Genomic DNA, 23,437 nt, shown 5'->3' on the forward strand with positions numbered 1-23,437 from the left:
TCTGGCAGGGTCCCTGGAGTTGAAGTCCCTGGTCAGGTTCACCATACCAATCTTTCCTCTTATCACTGTCCACCCCGGCCCTCACCAAACACAGACATGCATACAACTCCATCAAGTTATTTGCAAACTCCTCTTTTCCCTGGCTACATTTTGCTCAGGCTACTTCATTTCCTGACATGGCATAGCCCATAACTATCATAGCCCTTCTCACCCTGGGGCCCCAGTAGAATCCCACATCCTCCCAGGTGACCTTCTCATATTCCCCCAAGAATGTACCTTTGTCTCTCCCTTACTCCCAGGCTAGAGTCACCCTCTTATATGGCCCTTTCACACCCTCATTTTTTTAGCCCTTGATAATGTCTACCAGATTTGTACTCATATCTACATATGTCTCCTTCCCTAGATTATGAGGCTGCGACCCCAGGAGAGTAGAGATCAAACCTCTCCACTCTCACCTCTCTTGGGCAAGTCGTAGTGATCACAGGCTCATCAGCTGGGGCTGAATACATGTTTGCTCAGTTTATATTTTATAGCTCTTAAATTCTTCCAAGAAAAAGGCAGTTGGAATAAAGGTAGTGGTGTTTAAATTGCACTCCAGTTGTCAATTTGTTTTCTTTGAGTATCTGGACCTGTTGACACTTTAAACATCATGATGTGTGCTTGTTTAATTAAGCAGTGGCACTAAATGTTTAGTTAATCTCATTCCTAATTATCTCTTCCATGTCTCCGGAGAAAAAGAAATTATTTAATTTCTTCCACTGAAACTTGAAATATCCGTTCCCTGTGGTAGTACTTGCAGATCCAATTATTAAATTCCCTGTAACATTTTGAGGTTAAATAGTCAGATAAGAAATTATATTATAATTTCATCTTTGTCCCTGAATACTTTTAGGTAACAGTTTTTTCCATTTGCATTGTCTACTCTTCACATTTAAAGCTAACTTATATGATTGTAAGTCAAATAACAGTTTGGCTTATTAAAATATGTTATTTGGTGTTAAATTAAAATACTGATTAAACTTCAGGAGATGGTCCTTGCAAATTGCTTCTATTATAGGCATTTTTCACTGTTGAAGACATCTACACCTAAAAGTAGAGTTTTACTTCGGCTCAGAATATCAGACTGCTTCTGAGTCTGTGGTTGGCACAGCTGGGCTGAAAAGCCATTGAGGATAATGTATTATGAAGTTTGGGGAATCAAAACTGTTGAACCCTAAGAGCAGAAGCCTAAAATGAATGACAATGCCACGCTTGTGAATACCAGGGGCTCATGTTCCTTGCTGCGAAGGGCCCATGCAGTGCCCACAGGCTGAGCCCTGCAAGCTGGCCCATCTCAAAGCTCAAGGACAGCTAAGGACATGTGGTACCCAGGACTGCACCAGAGACCACAAACCCTCAGCCCCCAAACCCTCAGCTTTCATCTCAGAAACTTTCCTATTGGCACCTGAAAAAAAACTAGGTTTGGAACTAGTCCACCCTCCCATCCCCACCCAGGCTGTCATCAAACTTTGAACAGGATCTGCATGTCCTGTGAGGGACCAGACCAGATAAGTGTTTGAGGAAGACAACTGTGGGAGGTCACAGGGACATCAAGCAGGATAGAAAAGGTACACAGGCTGGAAGACTCCCAAAGCTTGGGGCACAGAGGCAGCAAAGGGAAGTCAAGGAAATGTCAAAGAGCAGAGACAAGACACAAATGGCAATGCCTGGATGCAGAGACTCCAGGTAGACATGGTTAAGGATGTGCAGGAGCAATGGGGACCCCAACATCCCAGTAATGGGAAGGCGGCGGCTTAATTTATAAACCGCACAACCAATGTACAGCAAGTAACCTGCCAACACTGAGTGTGGAGAACAAACACAGGGTCACAAACTCCTTCGTGTCTGCAGGGACAGAATAACAAATGTCTTCAGAAAGTATCATTAATTGCAAAGACATTTTAGCACAACTTGCTATACATTATTTTGCATTTATTGGAGAGACTTGGCCCCCCTTACATATAAAATCTTTACCTCATTTCAAAAGTGACTTTGGAATTTACCTGAACAAGAACAGCTTGTCTCAGTCTCTAGGGACATATGATCCCAGGTTTTATGACAGAAATACTAAGTTGATGGACTCCACTACTTAAAAAGCAAAACTGTTAGCTATTTCTTTTGGCCTAAGGCTACTAAGAACCAAGAACACTTAGAAATCTCTGCACTGGTCTATCTATGATACCTTCCATTCAGAAACCTTTGAACATCCCCAAAATAAATAAGACACCTCCTGAAAGAGAGCGATGAAGCTGAACAGCTTCATCTCCCAGTTGGAAAGTACCCAAACCTCTGCTCATACTCCCTTTGTTTCCATCCTGACTTCCTTGTTCCACCAACTCCAGCCTTGCTGTACCTCCAAGTGTTGGGTGCAGGGCACTCAGGATCGACCTCCCTGCTATCCCTGGGTTGGGTGGGTTCCCTTGTTATGTCTCACCTGCAGTGGAGCCTATACCTGCATTCACTTGCTCATGATGAATGAATGAGAAGCAGTTACCTTGGGATGGCTGCCACTGGAGTGAGGACACAGGGCTCACCGGGCTGTAGGAATGGAGGTGAGTACACCTCATTCCTCCCTGGAACACTGTCTGGATTTCACACAGATTGACCTGGAATCCTGGAGAAAAGCTGCTGAATGTATCCTTACCCTCCAGTGCTGCTTTTCCACTAAGGACACTTGACCTTCTCCAGAACTCAAGCCGAGGTAGCTTCTCCTGCTGTCTGAATGTTGGTGTTTCCCAGGCCTCCATCCTTGGCCCTGCCTTTTGGGGATCCCACCCACCCCCCATGGTTTCACCTGCCTGACCCAGAAATCAGTTCTCAGTAGCCAGATCAGACAGGAGCATTAGTCCCATGTACCTAATGGACATTAGTGCATGACGGCCTCCAGTCATCTCACTCTCAATCCTAAACCTCCCCTATGGAGCAGCTCTATTTCTTGTGGTTCCTCTGTCAACTGTGGGTACATGACAGGTGAGGCATGACAAGGAAACCCTAGGTGTCACCCAAATCTCTCTCCCTTGCCTACATCCAGTCAACCCTAAAGGCTTCTCATTTGACCTCTTAATGTCTCTCCATCCCTACTGCCAAATTTAGTCCTCTGTCATTTCAAGTGTTGGTACTATAAAAGACTGCCTACTCACCCTCTAGTCTGATCTCCCTCAAATCCATGTCCCAAGCAGCCAACAGAGGGATCTAGCAAAAGATTTACTCACGGGCTTTCCATGGCTTAAAGCAGAGATTCCCCAAACTGCCTGATGATAAAATACTCAAATTCCATCCCAGACCAGACAGACCAGAGTATCCTGGGCATCCGCATATTTGGGAATTCGCATACTAACAGTGGCCCCAGAGATGCTTATTATGAGGTAAGGTTGAGAATACTGGCCCACAAAATGAAGTGTAAATTCCTTAATATTTGGTACAAGCCCTTCCGCCATCAGCCCTGCCTCACTCCCCTAGTTAATCATAGCTGCTTTTGCCTCCCAGCACAGACTCCAACAGTCCTGACCCACTACACACTGAGATGCCTCTCCTTCTCTTTCCCTGCCCTGTGCAAATGGCCAGTGTCAGCTTAAGCACAGCCTTCTCCCTTATCCTTGGGGCCCTCCTGTGTGTTCCCATGATGCCCTCTTTGCACCTTTATTACTGCACTTACACTGTAACATCATATTTGTTTGTGCATCTGCCACCCCTTTGGACAGATCCACACATATGCCCCCAAGTTTTCAGCATAGTGAGGGCCTGGTGCAGAGTGGGTGCTTGATAAAATGCCCACTAAGTGAAGGAATAAATGAATCCACCGAGCACTGCTGAATGTACTATAGCTGATATTATTTTCCAATGCAATTTCTTCACTGAGCCCAGCGAAACTTCCTTAGCTGAAATGATCATGTCTCTGAAGGCTGCCACTCATTTCCTTATCATTTTTGCCACTCCTCTCTAGTTTGAATCTATCTTTCTGGAAATGAGGTTCCCAAAACAGACTGTGTAGTCCACATTAAAGTCTCACTAGCACAGTACACACAACACAATCGCCTTCCTTCTCAGGGACACCAGGCCAATTTGCACATGGACGGAAATGACACCGGCTGTTTGTGCTGCCATATCACATTGCAGATGCACATCTAATTCACCACTGTCATCACTGAAGTCCCTTCACAGAAACAGCTTCTTAGCCTCCTGTTGACTATCCGACAGTGCCTGTGATTCATTTTCCCAAAATGTATTACTTTGCCATTTTCCAAATTGAATCTCATTCTGTTATTTCCTGCCTGTATTTCTTACCTCTCTGGATTCATTTTTATTAAGTTTTACTTCTCACTGACGTTAAGAACATTTCCCAATTTTGCATTTTCTGTAAAGTTCATTAGGGTGCCATGTGCTCCTTTTTCAATGTCATTGATAAAACAATTAAATGAAATCAAATCCAACATTGACCCCTCTGGTATCCCTTGTAAATCTCTCCAGAGGGTTCCAACGCCTTGTGTCACTTAGGACACTTCGATTCATTTTCTCTGCAGGCAGGGTTTCTCACTCAGTGAAATGGTAGCATGGCACAAGCAAGCGAAGAAACTGTGTAACATTCTTTGCCTTTCCTTCTACTCTGTGTTATAAAAATGACATTGACAAGTTCATCTGATATGACAAATTCTCTAAAATATGCCAAGCATGACTCCACTGTCATCTAGAGGGTCATATATTTTCATTCTTCATTATTTATCATTTCTTTTTGTGCTACACGACACCAATAACCCTATAGCCAGGAGCTATACATAATGGTTTGCAAATAAACCCCAATTTAATACTTCCCCTTTCTTCAAAATCCTCAATTTTCTATCATATTTTAATAATTTACACAGTTAAAACATAAAATAGCAACTTATGCTTTACCCCAAATTAACACAGCCTACATTTCTTAGCCAAATGCTTTCAGGGGTATCAAAAGGAAAAAGCTATGACTAATTCATTTATTAGTGTAATTTTTCACAATAATTTGCAACTAATTTTTTTTTGTCACCACACACATATGCTTAAGTATAACCTCATTTTGGGGGAAACTCAAAAATATATAGAGCAAAGTAAAGCATATAATATAATATGCATATAGGGTGGGTCAGTTAATTGGTTTGGTCTTAGGTTTTTGTTCTGGTTTTTAAATTTTTCATGACATTGATAATGCATTTTACAAGCACATATCTAATGAGTTAGACTTTGTCAGGAGCTACCATCTTAGGTACACTGAATGAAAGTGACAGGTTGCAGGTTATGCCCAATTCACTGGACACTTTTTGTAAGTCATCCCTTTCTCTGATCCTCCAAAGAGCAAAGCCAAGGATAAGTGATATGGACTGGTGTTATGGTAATAGACTTGAATCCACTGTAATATATACAAACAATTTAAAGATGCTAGACTCTAATCAGTGTCCATGACAATTTAGTTGTAGCACTCAAATAATATCTATGAGCTTAATTTATTCAACAACCTGCCAAGTGAACTTTCTCAATAATGACCTTTGTAGCTGGTGGGCTCATTGACCACATTCTCATCCCTTCCATCTCAGAGAAGAAGAGTTTGTGGCCTTTTTAAAGTGGTGATCATTCACAGGTCATAAAGAACTCCAGCTGAGTGAGATGTATCGGAAAAATAAAAAAATAGAAAATACCAAATTGCTAGAGTCATGCAAGTGTCTTGATTAAAAAAAAAAAAGTAGGTTTTAAAACTATAGGCTAATGAACTTTATGTCTATCTATAACAGGTTTCTAAAATGGATTTTTTATTATTATTAAGACTATTTTTTAGAGTAGTTTTAGGTTCAGAACAAAATTGAGGGGAAGGTACAGAGATTTCCCATATACCCACAGACCCCGCAGATGCAAAGCCTCCCCCATTATCATCATCTCCCACTCAACTGGTACATTTGTTATAATCAACGAACCTATATTGACACATTCATATCACCCAGAATCCCCAGTTTACGTTTAGGGTTTGCTCTTGGTGAACCCTAATGCAAGCTCTTATAGTACCATACAAAGTGTTTTCACAGTTGTAAAAATCATTTGTGCTCCCCACCTAATCATCCCTCCCTCTTATCTAACTTTGGCAAACACTAATCTTTTTACTATCTCCATAGTTTCACCTTTTCTAGAATGCCATAGAATTGTTATCACATAGTATGTAGCCTTTCCAGATCGGCTTCTTTAACTTAGTAATATGCATTTAAAATTCTTCTATGTCTTTTCATAGCTCCATAGCTAATTTCTTTAGAACGAATTTTTAAATAAAGGTTTTAAGAAATTAAAAAAGGAAAAGGTATATTACTAAGAGACATTGTCAGGCCAATCTAAATTGCTTTTTTGATAGGTTTTACTAGTGAGAATCATGACAAAGTCACAGATATCTCAAAGCTGGCTTTTTAATGAGAAAAATAACAGTTTCTAATAGTAGCCATGTGGGCTAGATGGAAAAACAGTCAAGATAAAAGTCCAAATGGTAAAGTTAAAATTCCTAGTACTGTTAACAAGAAATACACAGGTAGATAGATAATTCTCTGCCTCTAAAATAATGGCCAATGCAATAAGCTTAGAAAAAGTAACAAGATATATATTTGTAGACATCATTGAGAAGCAACTGAAAAAGACTAAATTCAAAAAATTAAGATAACTCATTATGTTGCCAAATACAAGTCAGCAACTTTTCTATAAACCAGGAATAACCAGTTCAAAAGAGGTATGTGTATTTGTGTGCGTGGAAAGAAAAGGGATAGATCCTAGACTTCCAATCAAGATGGTGAGGTAGGTAAATGCTGTACTTTCCTCCTCCCATGACCACATCAAAATTACAACTAAATTATAGAACCATGTTTAAGAACCACCTGAAGACTAACTGAACAGAACTCCTATAATTAAGGACATAAAGAAGCCACATCAAGACTGGTGGGAGGGCCAGAGATGCAAAACGTGTTGGTCCCCCACCAATTTGTAGTGAGTAAGAATCGGGAGGGATATCTCGGATGCAGAGGTCCTCACTGAGGCATCCCAGCCGGGAGCACCACTGCCGGGAAGAAGAGCCCCACAACAGATAGCTGTGAAAATCAGCAAAGACTCAGCCTGGGTGAGATGGAGTGCTGCTGTAGACCCAGACTTTTTCTCAAAGGGCCTGAGCACAGATTCACTTGCTCACAAACACTAGCCCTAAGCTCCAGTGAAGGGACAATAACTCAAAAAGTTCCAGGAATATATGCAGTAGAACAGAATTGTCTTCAGTGCAAGGGCTGGAAGGGCGAATCTCTCCAAGACTAAAGTGTTGGTAGGTTCCACTGTTCCTTTGTTGAGCCCTCCCACCACACAGCCTGCAGGCACAGGCAGGTGCCAAATCTGAGCTTTTCATTAACCAAGCTAACATCCATCACTGGTAATTCTCTGAGACCTGCCCCAGCCAATCATGCTCCCATCACAAACCTCTTTCAAGAAGTTAATCCACACTAGCAGCTGGACTGGGCCCACACTGCAGACTTTCCTAATTCTCTCAAAGGTCAACAAACCCCAATAAGCAGCAGCTGGCCCTGATGTGCCTTGTACCTCTTGCCAAGTAGCCCCAAATGGGGGCGCTAGTGGCATCCAGCCTCAGTTCACAGCATAACCACTCCTAGATGCCTCCAAGCCCAGAACAGAGAGCTACCAACCACAGATCACTTTGTAGCTATTACCAGGTTGGCCCGGGCCAGGCACAGGAAGCAGCAGATCATGGTTTGCACCTGAGCCCCTCCCCAGAGGCCCCAGAACCAAAACACTTGGTGGTCAGTTTCAGACCATACCAGAGCACCACCCAATTAGTACCACAAATGATACACCCAAGGGTGGACTTGGCAAACACCAGATCTCCACTAAAGTGAATCCTGCTCCATGGAGTCAGCTCCTACACAACAGCTTATCCATTGTAGTCACGGCCACTACATGTCAGCAGCAATCAAGGCTCAACTAAACAGGAGAGTACACACAATCCACACAAGGGACATCCCTAGAGCACCCACCCTGCTCAACTGAACTGGGAGACTGCGTCACTGGGCCCCACAAGACACCTACTATATAAGGCCACTCTGCCAAGACTGGGAGACATAGCAGATCTACCTAATACATAGAAACAAATGCATGGAAGTAACCAAAATGAGGAGACAAAGACACATGTCTCAAATGAAAAAAACAGGACAAAAGTCCAGACAAAGAACTAAACAAAATGGAGACAAGTAATCTACCAGATGCAGAGTTCAAAATAGTGGTTATAAGGAAGCTCAATGAACTTAGAGGAAGAGTCAATGAACTCAGTGAGAACTTCAACAAAGAAATAGAAAACATAAAAATGGAGATAGAAAATGTAAAAAAGAACCAGTCAGAAATAAAGAATACAAGAACTGAAATGAAGAGTACATTACATGGAATCGACAGCAGCTTAGATGAAGCAGAGGATGAAATCAACAATTTGGAAGACAAGGTAGCAGAAAACACACAGTCAGAACAGCAAAAAGAAAAAAGAATTGAAAAAACTGAGGATGGTTTTAGGGGCCTCTGTTGGACAACATCAAGTGTACCAACATTTGCATCTTAAAGGTACCAGGAGAAGAGAAAGAGCAAGAAATTAAAAATCTATTTGAAGTAATAATAACAGAAAACTTCTCTAGCCTAGCAAAAGAAAAAGACATATAAGCCCAGGAAGCACAGAGTCCCAAATAAAATGAAGAGGACCACACCACGACACATCATAATTAACATGCCAAAAGTTAAAGATGAAGAAAGAATCTTAAAAGCAGCAGGGAAAAAGCAGTTAGTTACCTAAAGGCAAGTTCCCATAACACTGTCACCTGATTTCTCAACAGAAATTTTGCAGGCCAGAAGGGACTGGCATGAAATATTCAAAGTAATGAAAAGTAAGGACCTGCAACTAAGATGACTCTACCCAGCAAGGCTATCATTTAGAATCAAAAGACAGATAAAGAGCTTCCCAGACAAGAAAAAACTGAAGGAGTTTATTATCACCAAACCAGTATTATAGGAAATGTTAAAGAGACTTCTTTAAGAAGAAAAATATTTAAAAAAATCAAAAATACAAATAAAATATTGCAAAGAAAAGATCATTTTCACTGACTAAAGGCAAACATATAATAAAAGCGGTAGATCAACAAATACTAAAGTTAACATAAAGATTAAAAGGCAAAAGTAGGAAGATCATGTGAATTATAAGAGTAAATTAAGGGATACACACCAACAAAAAAGAATAAAAAAATAATGACAAAAAATAAACATGGATGGGATGAGTAAAACGGGGTGATTTTAGAATGTGTTTATACTTAAATGACCATCAACTGCTATAAACATAGTTTGATATATGTGAAACACATGGTAACCGCAAACCAGAAATCTATGTAGACAAGAAATAAAGATTAAATCTATGTAGACAAGAAATAAATTAAATCTACATTAAATCTACATTAAATCTAAATTAAATCTACATTAAAAATCTATGTAGACAAGAAATAAATTAAATCTACATTAAATCTATGTAGACAAGAAATAAAGATTAAAATAAAATAAAGATTAAGTATAAAATGTGTTTATACTTAAATGACCATCAACTGCTATAAACATAGTTTGATATATGTGAAACACATGGTAACCGCAAACCAGAAATCTATGTAGACAAGAAATAAAGAGAAAGGAATCCAAACATAACACTATAGAAAGTTATCAACATAGAAGAGAGCAAGAAAATAAGAAAAGAACAGAGAACTAAAAAACAATCAGAAAACAATTAATAAAATGGCAATAACTATATAACTATCAATAATTACTTCAAATGTAAATGTATTAAATGCTCTAATCAAAAGAAGAATGGATAAAGAAGATGTGGTACATATATACAATGGAATATTACTCGGCCATAAAAAAGAATGAAATTTTACCATTTTTGACAACATAGATGGATCTTGAGGGTATTATGGTAAGTCTAATAAGTCAGACAGAGAAAGACATACCACTTGACACATGATTTCACTTATATGTGAACTCTAAAAAACAAACAAAAACAAACAAAACAGAAACAAACTCATAGATACACAGAACAAACTGATGGTTATCAGATGAGAGAGGTGATGGGGGACTGGGTGAAGAGACAAATGGATTAAGAAGTACAAATTGGCAGTTATAAAATAGTCATCGGGATGTAAGGTACATCTTAGGAAACATAGATAATGATACTGTAAAAACTTCATATGGTGTCAGGTAGGTATAAGATTTATCAGAGAGATCACTTTGTAAGCCATATAAATGTCTAACCACTATACTGTACATCTGAAACTAATACAATATTGAATGTCAACTGTAATTTAATTTTTTTAAGTGTAAAATACCTAATATAAACATAATAAAGATGTTCAAGATTCAAATGAAGAAATCTTTCCTTCAAGATTTTATAAAACCATCCTGAATGCATGAAGGAACACAGCAAGTCCCTGTATAGGAACATTTAAAATCATAAAGATGTATAAGATATGTATACTTGCCCTAAAGTAATTTATAAAGTCAATAAAATCTCGTTAAAATCAAACCCTAATATAATTTTGGCAACTCTAGGCAAAATCTATCTTTGCAAACATGGCAGAGTGAGAGACGTCCTCAGATCTCTCCCCTTGAAACGACAATAAGCTGAACATCTAAAACTCAACAAAAAACACCCAAACTGCAGCACCAGCATGTCTGAGCATGGGATCTGCACATGAGAGCTACCACAGGTCATAATCTCGAGTGTCAGGTGATGGACTGGGAGAAATAAAGCAGCAGCCTCTCGCAGCCTGCAGAGCTCCCTGCAGGAGGAGGAGAAGGAGTGAAGGTGCAGGACTTCCCTGAACAGCCCTGCCTGGGACTGCAGTGAGCTCTCCATGGCAGACAGACAGCAGGGCTCAGTCATCAGGGCAGAACAGAGAAACAAGACCACACAGAAACAACAGTTGATTTTTACGGGCTTTGGCTGAAAAACCGAGGCTGAGCCACAGCCCTAAACTCTCAACCCAGAGGGCCCCTCCACCCAGATCCTCCGACCCGATCACTGCGAAGCACCAGGAGAATCTGAGCAAACGCTGCTGGGACTGTTGATGACACTGACAGGGACTGAAACTGAGGGAAGTGAATGTGATTAAATATCTACAAGAAAATTTAAAAAGCATTATTAAGACTTCATATAAAGCAGGGATTCAAGAGGCTTAGACACCACGTACTGGAAATCAAAACGAAAGCACCTTCTTTGCAACAGGCTAAAGAGAGACCTTTATATAATAAATCTTTTTTTCTGGAAAAACAGCAGAATACACTTCCATTAATGCCCAGGAGGAGAAATAGTTCATTAAACACCATGAACAACTAAGGTGACAAGGCATCTCAGAAAGAAAGAGAAAAATCTCCAGAAAATAAGCTTACAGACATAGAAATATGCGACAAATAACAGAGAATTCAGGATGGTACTTCTGTAAAAACTCAATGAGATCCAAAACAACTCAAATCAACAATTTCAGAAATTGAAAAAACAACTAGATAAGCAGAGCAAGGAGATCAAAACCCTCAAAAAGAACCAAATAGAACTTCTGGAGATGAAGAACACACTGCAAGAGTTGAAAAATGAAACAAGCATGGAAAATAGAGTCAACCAAATGGAGGAAAGGATAAGTGATATTGAAGACAGAAATCTAGAAATAGAAGGAAGAAGAGAAAAACTAAAGAATGAAAAATAATGAAAGAGAAATTCAAGAACTAGCTGATACCATCAGGAGAAGAAACATAAGAATAATGGGCATTATCGAAGGCAAGGAAAAGGAACAGGGATTAGAAAGCATTTTCAGACAAATAGTGGATGAGAATTTCCCAAATCTAAGGAATGAGCTGGAGCTTGAAATTCAAGAAGTCAACAGAACACCCAATTATCTCAACCCAAAAAGGCCTTCACCAAGACACATTGTATTAAAATTATCAAAAATCAATGACAAAGACAGAATTCTCAAGGCAGCCGGGGAGAAAAAAAAAAACAGTAACATAAAGATAAACCCTTTAGATTATCTTTGAACTTCTCAGCACAAACCTTATATGCCAGAAAGGAATGGAATGAAATATTTAAACTATTAAATGAAAGGAACTACTAGCCTAGAATAATGTATCCAGCTAAGCTCTCCTTTAGATATGAAGGAGAAATTAAGATCTTTCCAGACATACAAAAATTGAGAGAATTCTCCACTACAAGTCCTGCACTACAGGAAATACTGAAAGAAAATAGTTCACCTAAAAGAAAATGACAAAAAAAAATAATAATACATAATTAGGAGTAAAGTGACTATCAGGCAAATAGAAGCAGAGGAGTGCAACCCTTACTAAGAACAGAGAATTGTGATAAGAGAATTGTTATAACAAGGTAGTAATGAACGTTCAGCATACATAGGAACAAATTGAGATAACAATGACTTCAAAGGGGAATGGAGATAAGGCACGCACAGAAGAAAATGGACGACTGTGTATATATATAAAACTATCCTTTACATGTTCATAATGGCAACCACATGCCAAAGATTCAGAACTGTTGTATATAATACAAAACAAAAGACTGGAGGGAAACCCCACAAAACCCAGCCAAAATAAAGAAAACAGACACAAAAGGACAAGGAAGCAATGAAAACACTGAGCTACCAGAAAGCAAAAGATAAAATGACTATAAAATACCTCATATTTCAATAATCACCCTAAATGGACTGAACTCACCAATAAAAACGCACAGAGTTGCACAATGGATCAAAAAAACAAAACCCAACCATATGCTACCTTAAGTAGACACATCTCAGCTCCAAAGACTTTTATATGGACTCAAAGTGAAAGGGTGGAAAATGATATTTCAAGCAAATGACACTCAGAGAAAAGCGGGAGTAGCGGTACTAATATCAGACAAAATAGACTTCAAAATAAAAAATGTAAAGAAAGATACTGATGGACACTGCATAATGATAAAGGGAATCATGCACCAAGAAGACATAACATTTATTAATATCTATGCTCCCAATCAGGGAGCCTCGAAATACGTAAAGCAATTACTAACAACTAAAGGGAGAAACATACCAAAACACTATCATAGTAGGGGACCTAAATACCCCACTGTCCGATATGGACAGATCATCCAGACATAAAATCAATAAGGAAATAACAAGCTTAAATGACACATTTGACCGGCTGGCCATAATTGATATATACAGAGCCTTCCATCCCAAAACAGCTGCTTATACATTCTTCTCTAGTGTGCATGAAACATTTTCAAGAATTGACCACATACTGGGACACAGAGATAACCTCAACAAATATAAGAGAATTGAAATTATACCAAACATCTTGTCTGATCATAATGCTTTGAAATTAAAGATCAACTGCAGAAAGCAACCAGGAAGAACCACAAATACATGGAGATTAAACAACATGCTATTGAAGAATAACTGAGTCAGAGAAGAAATAAAAAGAGAGATCAAGAAATATATATAAATGAATGATAATGATAGCACAACATATCAAAATTTGGGGGACATGGCAAAAGTGGTCATAAGAGGAAAGTTCATATCATTACAGACCTATCTCTAAAAACAAGAATGAGCCCAAATAAACAACCTAACACTTCATCTTAAAAAAGTAGAAAAGGAAGAACAAATGAAAGCTAAAGTCAGCAGAAGGAAAAAATAATCAAAATTAGAGCAGAAATAAATGAAATTGAAAAAAAAACAATAGAATAAACAAATGCTGGTTCTTTGAGAAGGTTAAAAAAATTGACAAATCCCTGGCTAGACTCACTAAAGAAAAAAGAGAAAGGACACACATAAAATAATCAGGGATGAAAGGGGAAATTGCGACTGACATTGCAGAAATACAAAGGATCATACAAGAATACTAAGAAAAAGCATATATCACCAAATTTAATAACCTAGAAGAAATGGACCAGTACTTAGAAAAATACAACCTTCCTAGACTGAATCAAGAACTGGGAAATCTAAATAGACCGATCAGCAGTATGGAAATGGGAACAATCATCAAAAACCTATCAAAAAGGAAAAGTACAGGAACAGATGGCTTCGCCAGTGAATTCTACCAAACATTCAAAGAAGATTTAATACTTAGTCTCCTCAAACTTTTCCAAAAAATTGAAGAGGAGGCAATACTTCCCAACACATTTTATGAGGCCAATATTACTCTGATACCAAAATCTGATAACGATAACACACACACACACAAAACAACAGACTAATATCTCTCATGAACACAGATGCAAAAATCCTAAATAAGATACTAGTGAACTGAATACAGCAACATATTAAAAAGATTATACATCACAGTCAAGTGGGCTTCATTCCAGAGGCACAGAGATGGTTCAACATACACAAATCTAATGTGATAAACCACAGATAAATTAAAAAATAAGAATAATATGATCATATCAATAGATGCAGTAAAAGCCTTCGACAAGATACAGCATCCATTTATGATCAAAACACTTAACAAAATCGGAATAGGAGGAAAGTACCCTAACATAATAAAGGCCATATATGACAAACTCTCACCCTCAATGGTGGAAAACTAAAAACCTTCTCTCTAAGATCAGGAACAAGGCAAGGCTGTCCACTATTGCCACTGTTACTCAATGATATTGGAGGTCCTAGCAAGTGCAATCAGACAAGAGAAAGATATTAAAGGTATCCAATAGGAAACCAAGAAGTCAAACTGTCACTATTTGCAGATGACATGATTCTCTATATAGAAAACCCCAAAGACTCAACAAGAACAATACTAGAAACAATAAGCAAATATAGTAAAGTTTCTGGATACAAAATCAATGTTCAAAAATCCATAGCATTCCTATACTCTAATAATGAAATGTCAGAAAAAGAAGTGGAAAAAATAATTCCTTTTGCAATTGCACCAAAAAGAACAAAATACCTAGGAATAAATTTAACGAAACATGTGAAGGACTTATATAATGAAAACTACAAGACCATATTGAAAGAAATCGAAGATACAAAAAATGAAAACATACTCCATGTTCTCAGATTGGAAGAACCAACATAGTTCAAATGACCATATTACCTAAAGCATTATACAGATTTAATGCAATTCCCATCAAAATTTCATCAGCATTTTTTAAAGAAATGGGAAAAAAATCATCAGATTTGTATGGAAGCACAAAAGTCCCCAAATTGCAAAGCCATCCTGAGAAAAAAGATCGCGGCTAGAGGCATCACTCTGCCCGATTTCAAATTATACTACAAAATGACAGTAATCAAAATGGCATGATATTGGCAGGAAAACAGACACATGGAACAGCGGAACAGAATCGAGAGACCAGAAGTAAATCCATATTTATATGGGCAAATAATTTTTGACAAAAAAGGCCAAAACCATACAGAGAAAGGAACGCCTCTTCAATAAATGGTGCTGGGAAAACTGGAAAGCCACCTGCAAAAGAATGAAACTAGACTGTTGTCTATTGCCACACACCAAAATTAACTCAAAATGGATTAAGGACCTAAATATAAGACCTGAAACAATAAAGTGCATAGAAGAAAACATAGACACGAAACTCAAGGACCTTGGACTTAAAGAAGATTCTATGAATTTGACCTCAAAGGCAAGGGAAGTAAAAGCTAAAATAAATGAATGGAACTATATCAAAATAAAAAGCTTCTCCTCAGCAAAACAAACTATCAACAAGGTAAAGGGACAACCATCTGAATGGGAAAATATATTTGCAAGCAACACCTCCGATAAAAGCCTAATATCCAAAATATATAAAGAACTCATACAACTCAATAACAACAAAAAACAAATGATCCAATCCAAAAATGGGCAGAGGATCTGAACAGACACTCCTCCCTAGAGGACATACAAATGGTCAACAAATATGTGAAAAGATGCTCAACATTGCTAGCTATTAGGGAAATGCAAATCAGAACCACAATGAATAGCTATAATAGCTATAATCAACAGGGCAAATAATAACAAATGTTGGAGAGCATGCAGAGAAAAAAGAACCCTTATCCACTGCTGATGGGTACAGCCACTATGAAAACAATATGGAAGTGTCTCAAAAAACTAAGAATCGATCTACCATACGATCCAGCAATCCCTCTACTGGGTATTTACCCCAAACACTTGAAAGCCCATATCCGAAAAGATATTTGCACATTGATGTTCATAGCGGCATTATTCACAGTGGCTGGGACATGGAAGCAACCAAAGTGTCCTACAACAGACGATTGTCTAAAGAAGCTGTAGGTACATATATACAATGGAATATTACTCAGCCATAAGAAGAGATGAAATACTGCCATTTGCAACAACATAAATGGACATTGAAATAATCATACTCAGCGAAATAAGCCAGACAGTAAAAGTTGAAAATCACATAATATCACTTATATGTGGGATATAAACCTAAACAAATGAACAGGACAAACAGACTCATGGACATGGACTATAGACTAGTGTTTACCAGAGGGTAGGTGGTAGGGGAGGAGGGGAGAAATAGACGGAGTAAAGGGTATCAAATATTGGGGAGAAGGGGGAGGGTAAAGTGGGTAAAGGGGATCAAATATATGGTAGCTGAAGGAAACTGGACTTTGGGTGGTAAACACATAATAGAATATATAGATGTCAAATTATAATGTACACCTGAAAATTTTATAATTGTATTAACCAATGTTACCCCATTAAACTTAATTAAAAATTTTAAAAAAATAAAAAAGAAATAAAATTAGGCAAAATCATCTGAAGGGAAAATTAAATGTATATGAGTAGGCAAGACATGTATTTAAAGAATAATAAGGAGACTTGCCCTATTCTGTAATAACTAAAATAATGCTATATTGGTGAAGTAGGTAGAGTTTACATTTAAATGTAGGAATTTAGCTTATGAAAAATGTGCCAATTCAAGACAGGAAAATTTTATCTGATCATCACAGAATGTAGGAACAACAAAATAGTCATTTAGAAACAAAAAGTAACTTAGCTACTCCATACCTTATATAAAAGTGGATTCCAAAGTGATAAAGGAATAAAGCTTTCTTTTAATCCTTTAAAAATATTGAAGAAAGAGTTGGCCCTGGACAATGGTGTAGATGATAGAGGCCTTGTTCATCCCTCTTGTGACCAAATCAAAGTTGTGACAGAAACACAGAGCAAAGAGCAAGCAAAGTTGCCTGGGATCTAGACAAACAGAAGCCGTACAACTAGGGAGAGAAATAATTAATCAACCTGGGATGGTAGACAGTAGGAGGAGGCAAAGATGTGAGACTGCCTAGTCCCAAGTGGCTGAGTGGGACAGAAGCTACTGCACCGGCAGCCAACAGCTTAAAGGGGCTGTGTCCATGAGTGAATTTTTGTAGTGACAGACCTGCTGGCTCTGAGCACCAGTGTCTGGTCGGCTGCTCGGGGGCACCAGGGACTTACAGGGGGACACTGAGTTGTCAGAGTGAGGGACGGAGGCGAGGCTCTCTCCCAGGCAGAAGTGTCAGGGTATCCATTTTTCCTCTGTTGAGCTCTCCTCTCACCCAGTGCATGGACCCAGCGCCGCTGTAGCTGAGACAACATCAAACTGAATAATAGAGTTCGCTCAGCCCAGAGAATTCCCTGAAACTCCACCTCTCCCAACTCGCGGCTCCACCCAATCCACCTCCAGGTGTGGTCTAGGCGAGTCAGGTGCTCCTTACTGAGCACATCGAGACACACTGGTAACAGCTGACCATGGTTTCTGGCATGGCTTCTTGAGACAACTATAAGCACAGCATCTGTGGATTGCTTGATGAATCTTAACAGGCAGCCCCAGAGGGGCACAGCCTGGGCTAAACTTGGCCTGCAGCTGAACTTCTCTCAGGACTGTGCCACTGGACACCTACCACACAAAGCTGCACTACTAAGACCATGAGACTTAGGAACTTTGCTTAGTACATAGAAACAGACACAGAAAGGCAGCCAAAATGTGAAGACAAAGAAGCAGAAACCATAGGAGAGAACAGAACAGAGATCCAGGAATAATTGTGTCAAGCAATCTAACAGATGCAGAATTAAAAACACTGGTGATAAAGATGCTCAATGACCTTAGGGGAAGTGTAGATGAATTTAGTGACAACTTTAACAAAGAGATTAAAAAGAAAAAACATAAAAATTAAATTGGAAATTATAAAAGAGAACCAGTCAGAAATGAAGAACATTATTTGAGATGAAGAGTACATTAGATGGAATAAAGAGAATGTATAAAGAAGAGGATCAAACCACTGATATAGAGGATGGGGAAGTCAAAGACAGTCATAAGAATGGCAAGAAAAAAGAAGCCAAGACTATAATAATAATTTAAGGAGCTTATGGAACACCATTAAATATAAAAATATCCATGTCATAGGGGTACTTGTAGGGAAACAAGATGTTAAAGAGCTATTTAAATAATGATAGAAAAGATGTTAAAGAGCTATTTAAATAATGATAGAAAACTTCCCTCACCTGGTGAAGGAAATAGACATACAACCCCAGGAAATTCAGTGTCTCAAGAAAGAGGAATCCAAAGGGGCCCACATCAAGACACATCATAATTTAAATGCCAAAGGTTAAATACAAAGAGAGAATCTTAAAAGTAGCAAGAGAAAAGCAATTAGTTATCTACAAGGGAGCACTCATAAGACTGTCAGCTGATTTCTGGAAAGAAACTATGTGGGACAGAAGGACTTGGCGCAAAATATTCAACGTGATGAAAACCCAGGATCTACAACCAAGAATACTTATCCTGCAAAACTGTCATTTAGAGTCAAAGAACAGATAACTTCCCAGACAAAAATAAGCTAAAGGAATTTATCAGCACCAAACCAGTATTACAGAAAATGTTAGAGGGACTTCTTTAAGAAGAAAAACCACGTATCATAAGCAGGAATAAAGAATGGTGATAACTACATTCCTATCAACAAGTACCTCAAATGGAGAAGATTTAAGTGCTCCAACAAAAAGATAGAGTGGCTGAATGGATAAGAAAACAAGACCCCTATGTATGCTGCCTACAAGAGACTCACTTTAAATTAAAAGACACACATAGACTAAAAAGAAGGGAATGGAAAAAGATATTGCCTTGATGGACCTAGAGGATATTCTGCTGAATAAAATGGGTTGGATAGAGAAAGACAAATATCACATGATTTCATGTTTATGTGGAATCTAAACAAAATAAACAACAACAACAAAAGTAGAAATAAACTCATAGATAAAGAGAATATTTTGAGGGCTACTAGATGGGAGGGGAATTGGGAGAGATGGCAAAAAAAAGGCAAAGAGATTAAGAGGTACGAATAGACAGTTGCAGAATAGACATGGAGATGTAGAGTGTAGCATGGGGAAGATGGTTAATAATGTTATAATAAATATGTAAGGGGGAAGAATAGTACTAGATTTAGTGGGGTGATTGTTTTGTGAGCATATGGATCTCTGATCACTATTCTGTACAACTGAATTGGCATATTATTGTATGCCAACTATAACTGAAAAAAAACTTGTTAAATTGTACAATGTAAATATGAGCAACTAATTGTCTATTACATTTCAATAAAGCCAGAAAAAAATATTGAAGAAAAATATGTAAAACACTTTATAAGCTTAGGGTGAGAAATACCTTCCTAGATAAGATATAAAATGAAGATACTATGCAATTTATTGAATATAATTTATATCTCAATAAAATAATACAACTGGAAAAAGGAATACCATAAAGGGAAAAAAATGACAAATTTGACTACATAAATATCCTGAAAATGTAAAATATTTATATGGTAAAAACAAATAAATAAAGCATAAAGACAAATAATAAATTAAAAAATTGCACCATATACGATAGCTAACTAATTAATGATCAGAATATATATATATATATATATATATTTATATATATATATATATATATGAAAAATACAGGATGCAGTTGAAAAATAGGCAAAGGTTATGGACAGGCAATGGATAGAAGAAAATTTTTCATAGTCATTAAACATGAAGAGATGTACAGCTTCACTACTAATTGAATACAATAATTTAAATTAAATTGTATTGAATATAATTGAAATTAAAAGAATCAAATATTTTTCTCATCATTGTGATAAATAATGGAAAAGATTAATAATATTCATAGTTAATAAGGCTTCAGAGAAATAGATATTATCATGCAAAGATGATCAGAGTATAAATTTGTAAAGTCTTTTTGGAGAGCATTTTGGCATTATTTATTAAAAATTTAAATATGCATAGCCTTAGGCCCAGCAATTCTTTTTCTAGGAATATAACCAACAGAAACACTTAGAAAAGTATACAAAAATGTTCACTGAAGCACTGGTTGTGTTAATAAAAAATTAGAAGTTCCTTAAGTTTTCATCACTGAGGAATGGTGGGATGTAGTTTGGTATTGTCTTGCTATATAATATCAATTACAAAAAAGTACATATAATATCATCACCAATACTTATAAAGCATTAAGTGTAGTGTTGTTAAAATATATGTCTGTGGGTATGCATGAATGCCAATAGGAGAGGGATTTGAAAAATTTAAACCAATAATTGATAATGATTACTTCTGGGAATGGCAATGGAAATGATATTAGGGTATAAGCAGGGAAAAGACTCACATTTTAGTTTTAACACTGTTTGAAACTTTTACATATATTGTCTTTTACATCATCCCTGTGCCACAGCAGCTTACAAAAACACTGGTATGACTATACAATGTTGTATAAACAGTGCTAAAACAGAAGCCATAGGACGCCATAGGTGGGAGAGGTGAGCCTCCCTTGCTGTGTCTGCTGTGCCACAGAACTTCCTGTTCCTCACACTTCCTTAGCCTCTGGCAGGGCCATGGGGAGGAGGAAGAAGACAGTGGAGGGCTGGGAGGAAGAAAGAGGAGAAGGGAAGTGGAGAGGAGGAGAGGAAGGGGATGTAAATGTTTTATTTCCAGTAAACTCTTATGAACTACCTCAGCTTTCTGGAACAAGTACACATCTAAATGTTCTGGAAGGAATCTGCTTTACTCACTGAAAGTATATTCACATTAATGAACTAAATGACTGCATTCATTTGAATGTAGGGAACCTTTTTATCTATTCTAATTGACAGAGAGCCCTTACTGCTGAGAGATTTAGTGTGCAGCTCCAGAATATACTGTGACATAAAAATCAAAAGGACATATATACAATCTTATATTTCAGAGCCAAGTGATCTTCAGAGTGGATTTCCTCCTCAGCTTTTGGTCATCGGATGTATTTTTCTGTTTTCTGTGCCAAAATATATATTTATATTAATACTCATTGATTCTCTTGAATTAATTGGTTTAAGGAGAAAAGGCACACAACATTTCAGATAATATATCATTCTGTGCTTAAGAACATTACAATAAGCAAACTCCAAGGACAAAGTTTGACTGCTTAAAGACTATGCAAATTATTAACTTTAACATGTACTTTATTCATATAGGATATTAAAAATACTTTTCATGAATGAGCTTTATTCCTTGAAAAAAGCTTATCAAAACAACATCACTAATGCCTTTAATATTGTATATAATAAAATTAGATTATTTTTCATATTTGGGACTATCAGCTTTATTTTATGATCCTCTGATCTTGTGCCAGACTAAATTCAAAGCAATCAAAGATGTAACTTTAGCACACAATAGCAATTCTTATTAAAACTGTGAGACGCATCTTCTTGGATAGAACATTTATGATAAAAAATGATAACCTTCAAATATGGCACTTGGTAGCTATGATATTCCAGAACACGGCCCACACCTTCTATCTTTCTCCAGGAAGGGAGGGCAATCTCTGGTCCTTTGCCCACCTTTGGGTGAATTTCTCAGTGAGCTATTACAGCTTGGGTCTTCGATCAGTTCCTTTGAGCAACAGATCAGAGCCACCAGTCTTCCCTGCTCGGAGGCCTGGCAACTGACATCAGGACCTTTCAATGGGTGCCACCTCCCGTGGGTTCCCAGCACCCCATGGCCAAAGCAATCAAGGCTGCATAGACTTAAGCTGGAGATGAAGCAGACGGCCAGTCGCATCTTTCAGAATTGAAGGAGATTTTGCTTAGAGGGTGGACAGGGCAGCATGGGGCTAAGCTCTTGTTCCTTTCTGTCCTGGCTTTCACATCTACAATATGAGTCAGCCTAGCATTCACAAAAAAAATCTTTCCTCACCTCCATGGCCTAGCTCATATGGTTGTGGCCCTCAGAGGCCAAGAAGATGTGTTCTAGCTCAGCAGAGCCATCCTGGAGGCCCCTGCTTGGCTGACTATAGGGAGGCCCACTGACCTGTTCCCAGCACCTCTCCGCAGAAAACAGATGCACTTACCTCTCATTTCCATCTCTGAGGAGCCATTAGACCAGGCCGTCCACTTATTCCTGTGCTTGCTGATTTCCTGAACTTTGCAGACATAATGTCCTTGGTCCGCTGGTTGAAGGGTCAAAATGGAGAGCCTATAGAGTGCCCCACGCCTCTCCTCCAGGAGGCGCAGCCTCTGCCGATAGGTGCTGCGGCTGAAATTCCCATAGTACTGCACTATCCGGAGCTTGGTCATCTTAACCATCAAGGCCTCTTGGGAGTCAGGGCGTGCAAAGAACCAGCGTACAGCCAGCAAGCTGTCCTTCCGCCTCTTCTGAGAGACATGGCAGAGAAGAGTGGCATTTTCCCCCTCCAAGTAGTCAACCACGGGCCCTGGGGACACAGTGACATTGAGGGCCCCACAGACCTCTGCAGGAAAAAAAAAAAAAAAGGAAGGAAGAAAATGAGAAAAGCCACAGCATTTCTACAGGTTGATACACAGTGCGTCTTTTCCTCAGGAGCCAATGTGATCTGCATGGCCAGAGAGTTAGGCTGCCCCAGCCCCTCCATGCTCAACTTCTGCCTTCACGATGGCCAGAAGGAGAGTTCCTTCTCGGGGAGCCTCTGTGAGCACCCATGTCCTCTTCTATGAGGGGATCCCACTCACGTGGGTTGCCATTGACCACCTGGCCCAGAGGTATTTAACTTTTTTTTTTAATTATAGTTACTGATGTTTAAAATTCAGGAGATTTTACATAAATATTTGGTTTTTGGAATATCTTAAACATTTCCAGCCCTTGTCCATCCCCCTTGCCCTCCTCCCCAAAGCCTGCTTGGATCAGTTTCACAAACTACCTGAGTGGGCAATGCCAAGTGCTGCCTTTCTAAGCCCTTTTCCTATCACAGCTATTTCAACTGTCAACAAGGCAGATTAGCAGCATTCACTGGTTAGCCATGAGTTCAACTAGTACTGGGAACTAGAACCGCAGAGGTTTCTCAGTTTCTTGC

The 23,437-nt window shown here is 38.4% G+C and overlaps 1 protein-coding gene across 1 annotated transcript in view; it reads right to left on the reverse strand.

Moving 5' to 3' along the window:
* Positions 1–23,437, reverse strand: part of VSTM4 (V-set and transmembrane domain containing 4) — a 97,151-nt gene that overhangs the window by 68,248 nt on the left and 5,466 nt on the right. Inside the window, exon 2 of the mRNA XM_039872352.1 lies at positions 22,460–22,858. Coding sequence (XP_039728286.1) covers positions 22,460–22,858 — 399 coding nt within the window. The remainder of the gene's footprint in view (positions 1–22,459; positions 22,859–23,437) is intronic.

The sequence above is a fragment of the Pteropus medius genome, unplaced genomic scaffold (genome assembly GCF_902729225.1).
Source record: "Pteropus medius unplaced genomic scaffold, Ma_sr-lr_union100, whole genome shotgun sequence".
NCBI classification, from domain to species: Eukaryota; Metazoa; Chordata; class Mammalia; order Chiroptera; family Pteropodidae; genus Pteropus; species Pteropus medius.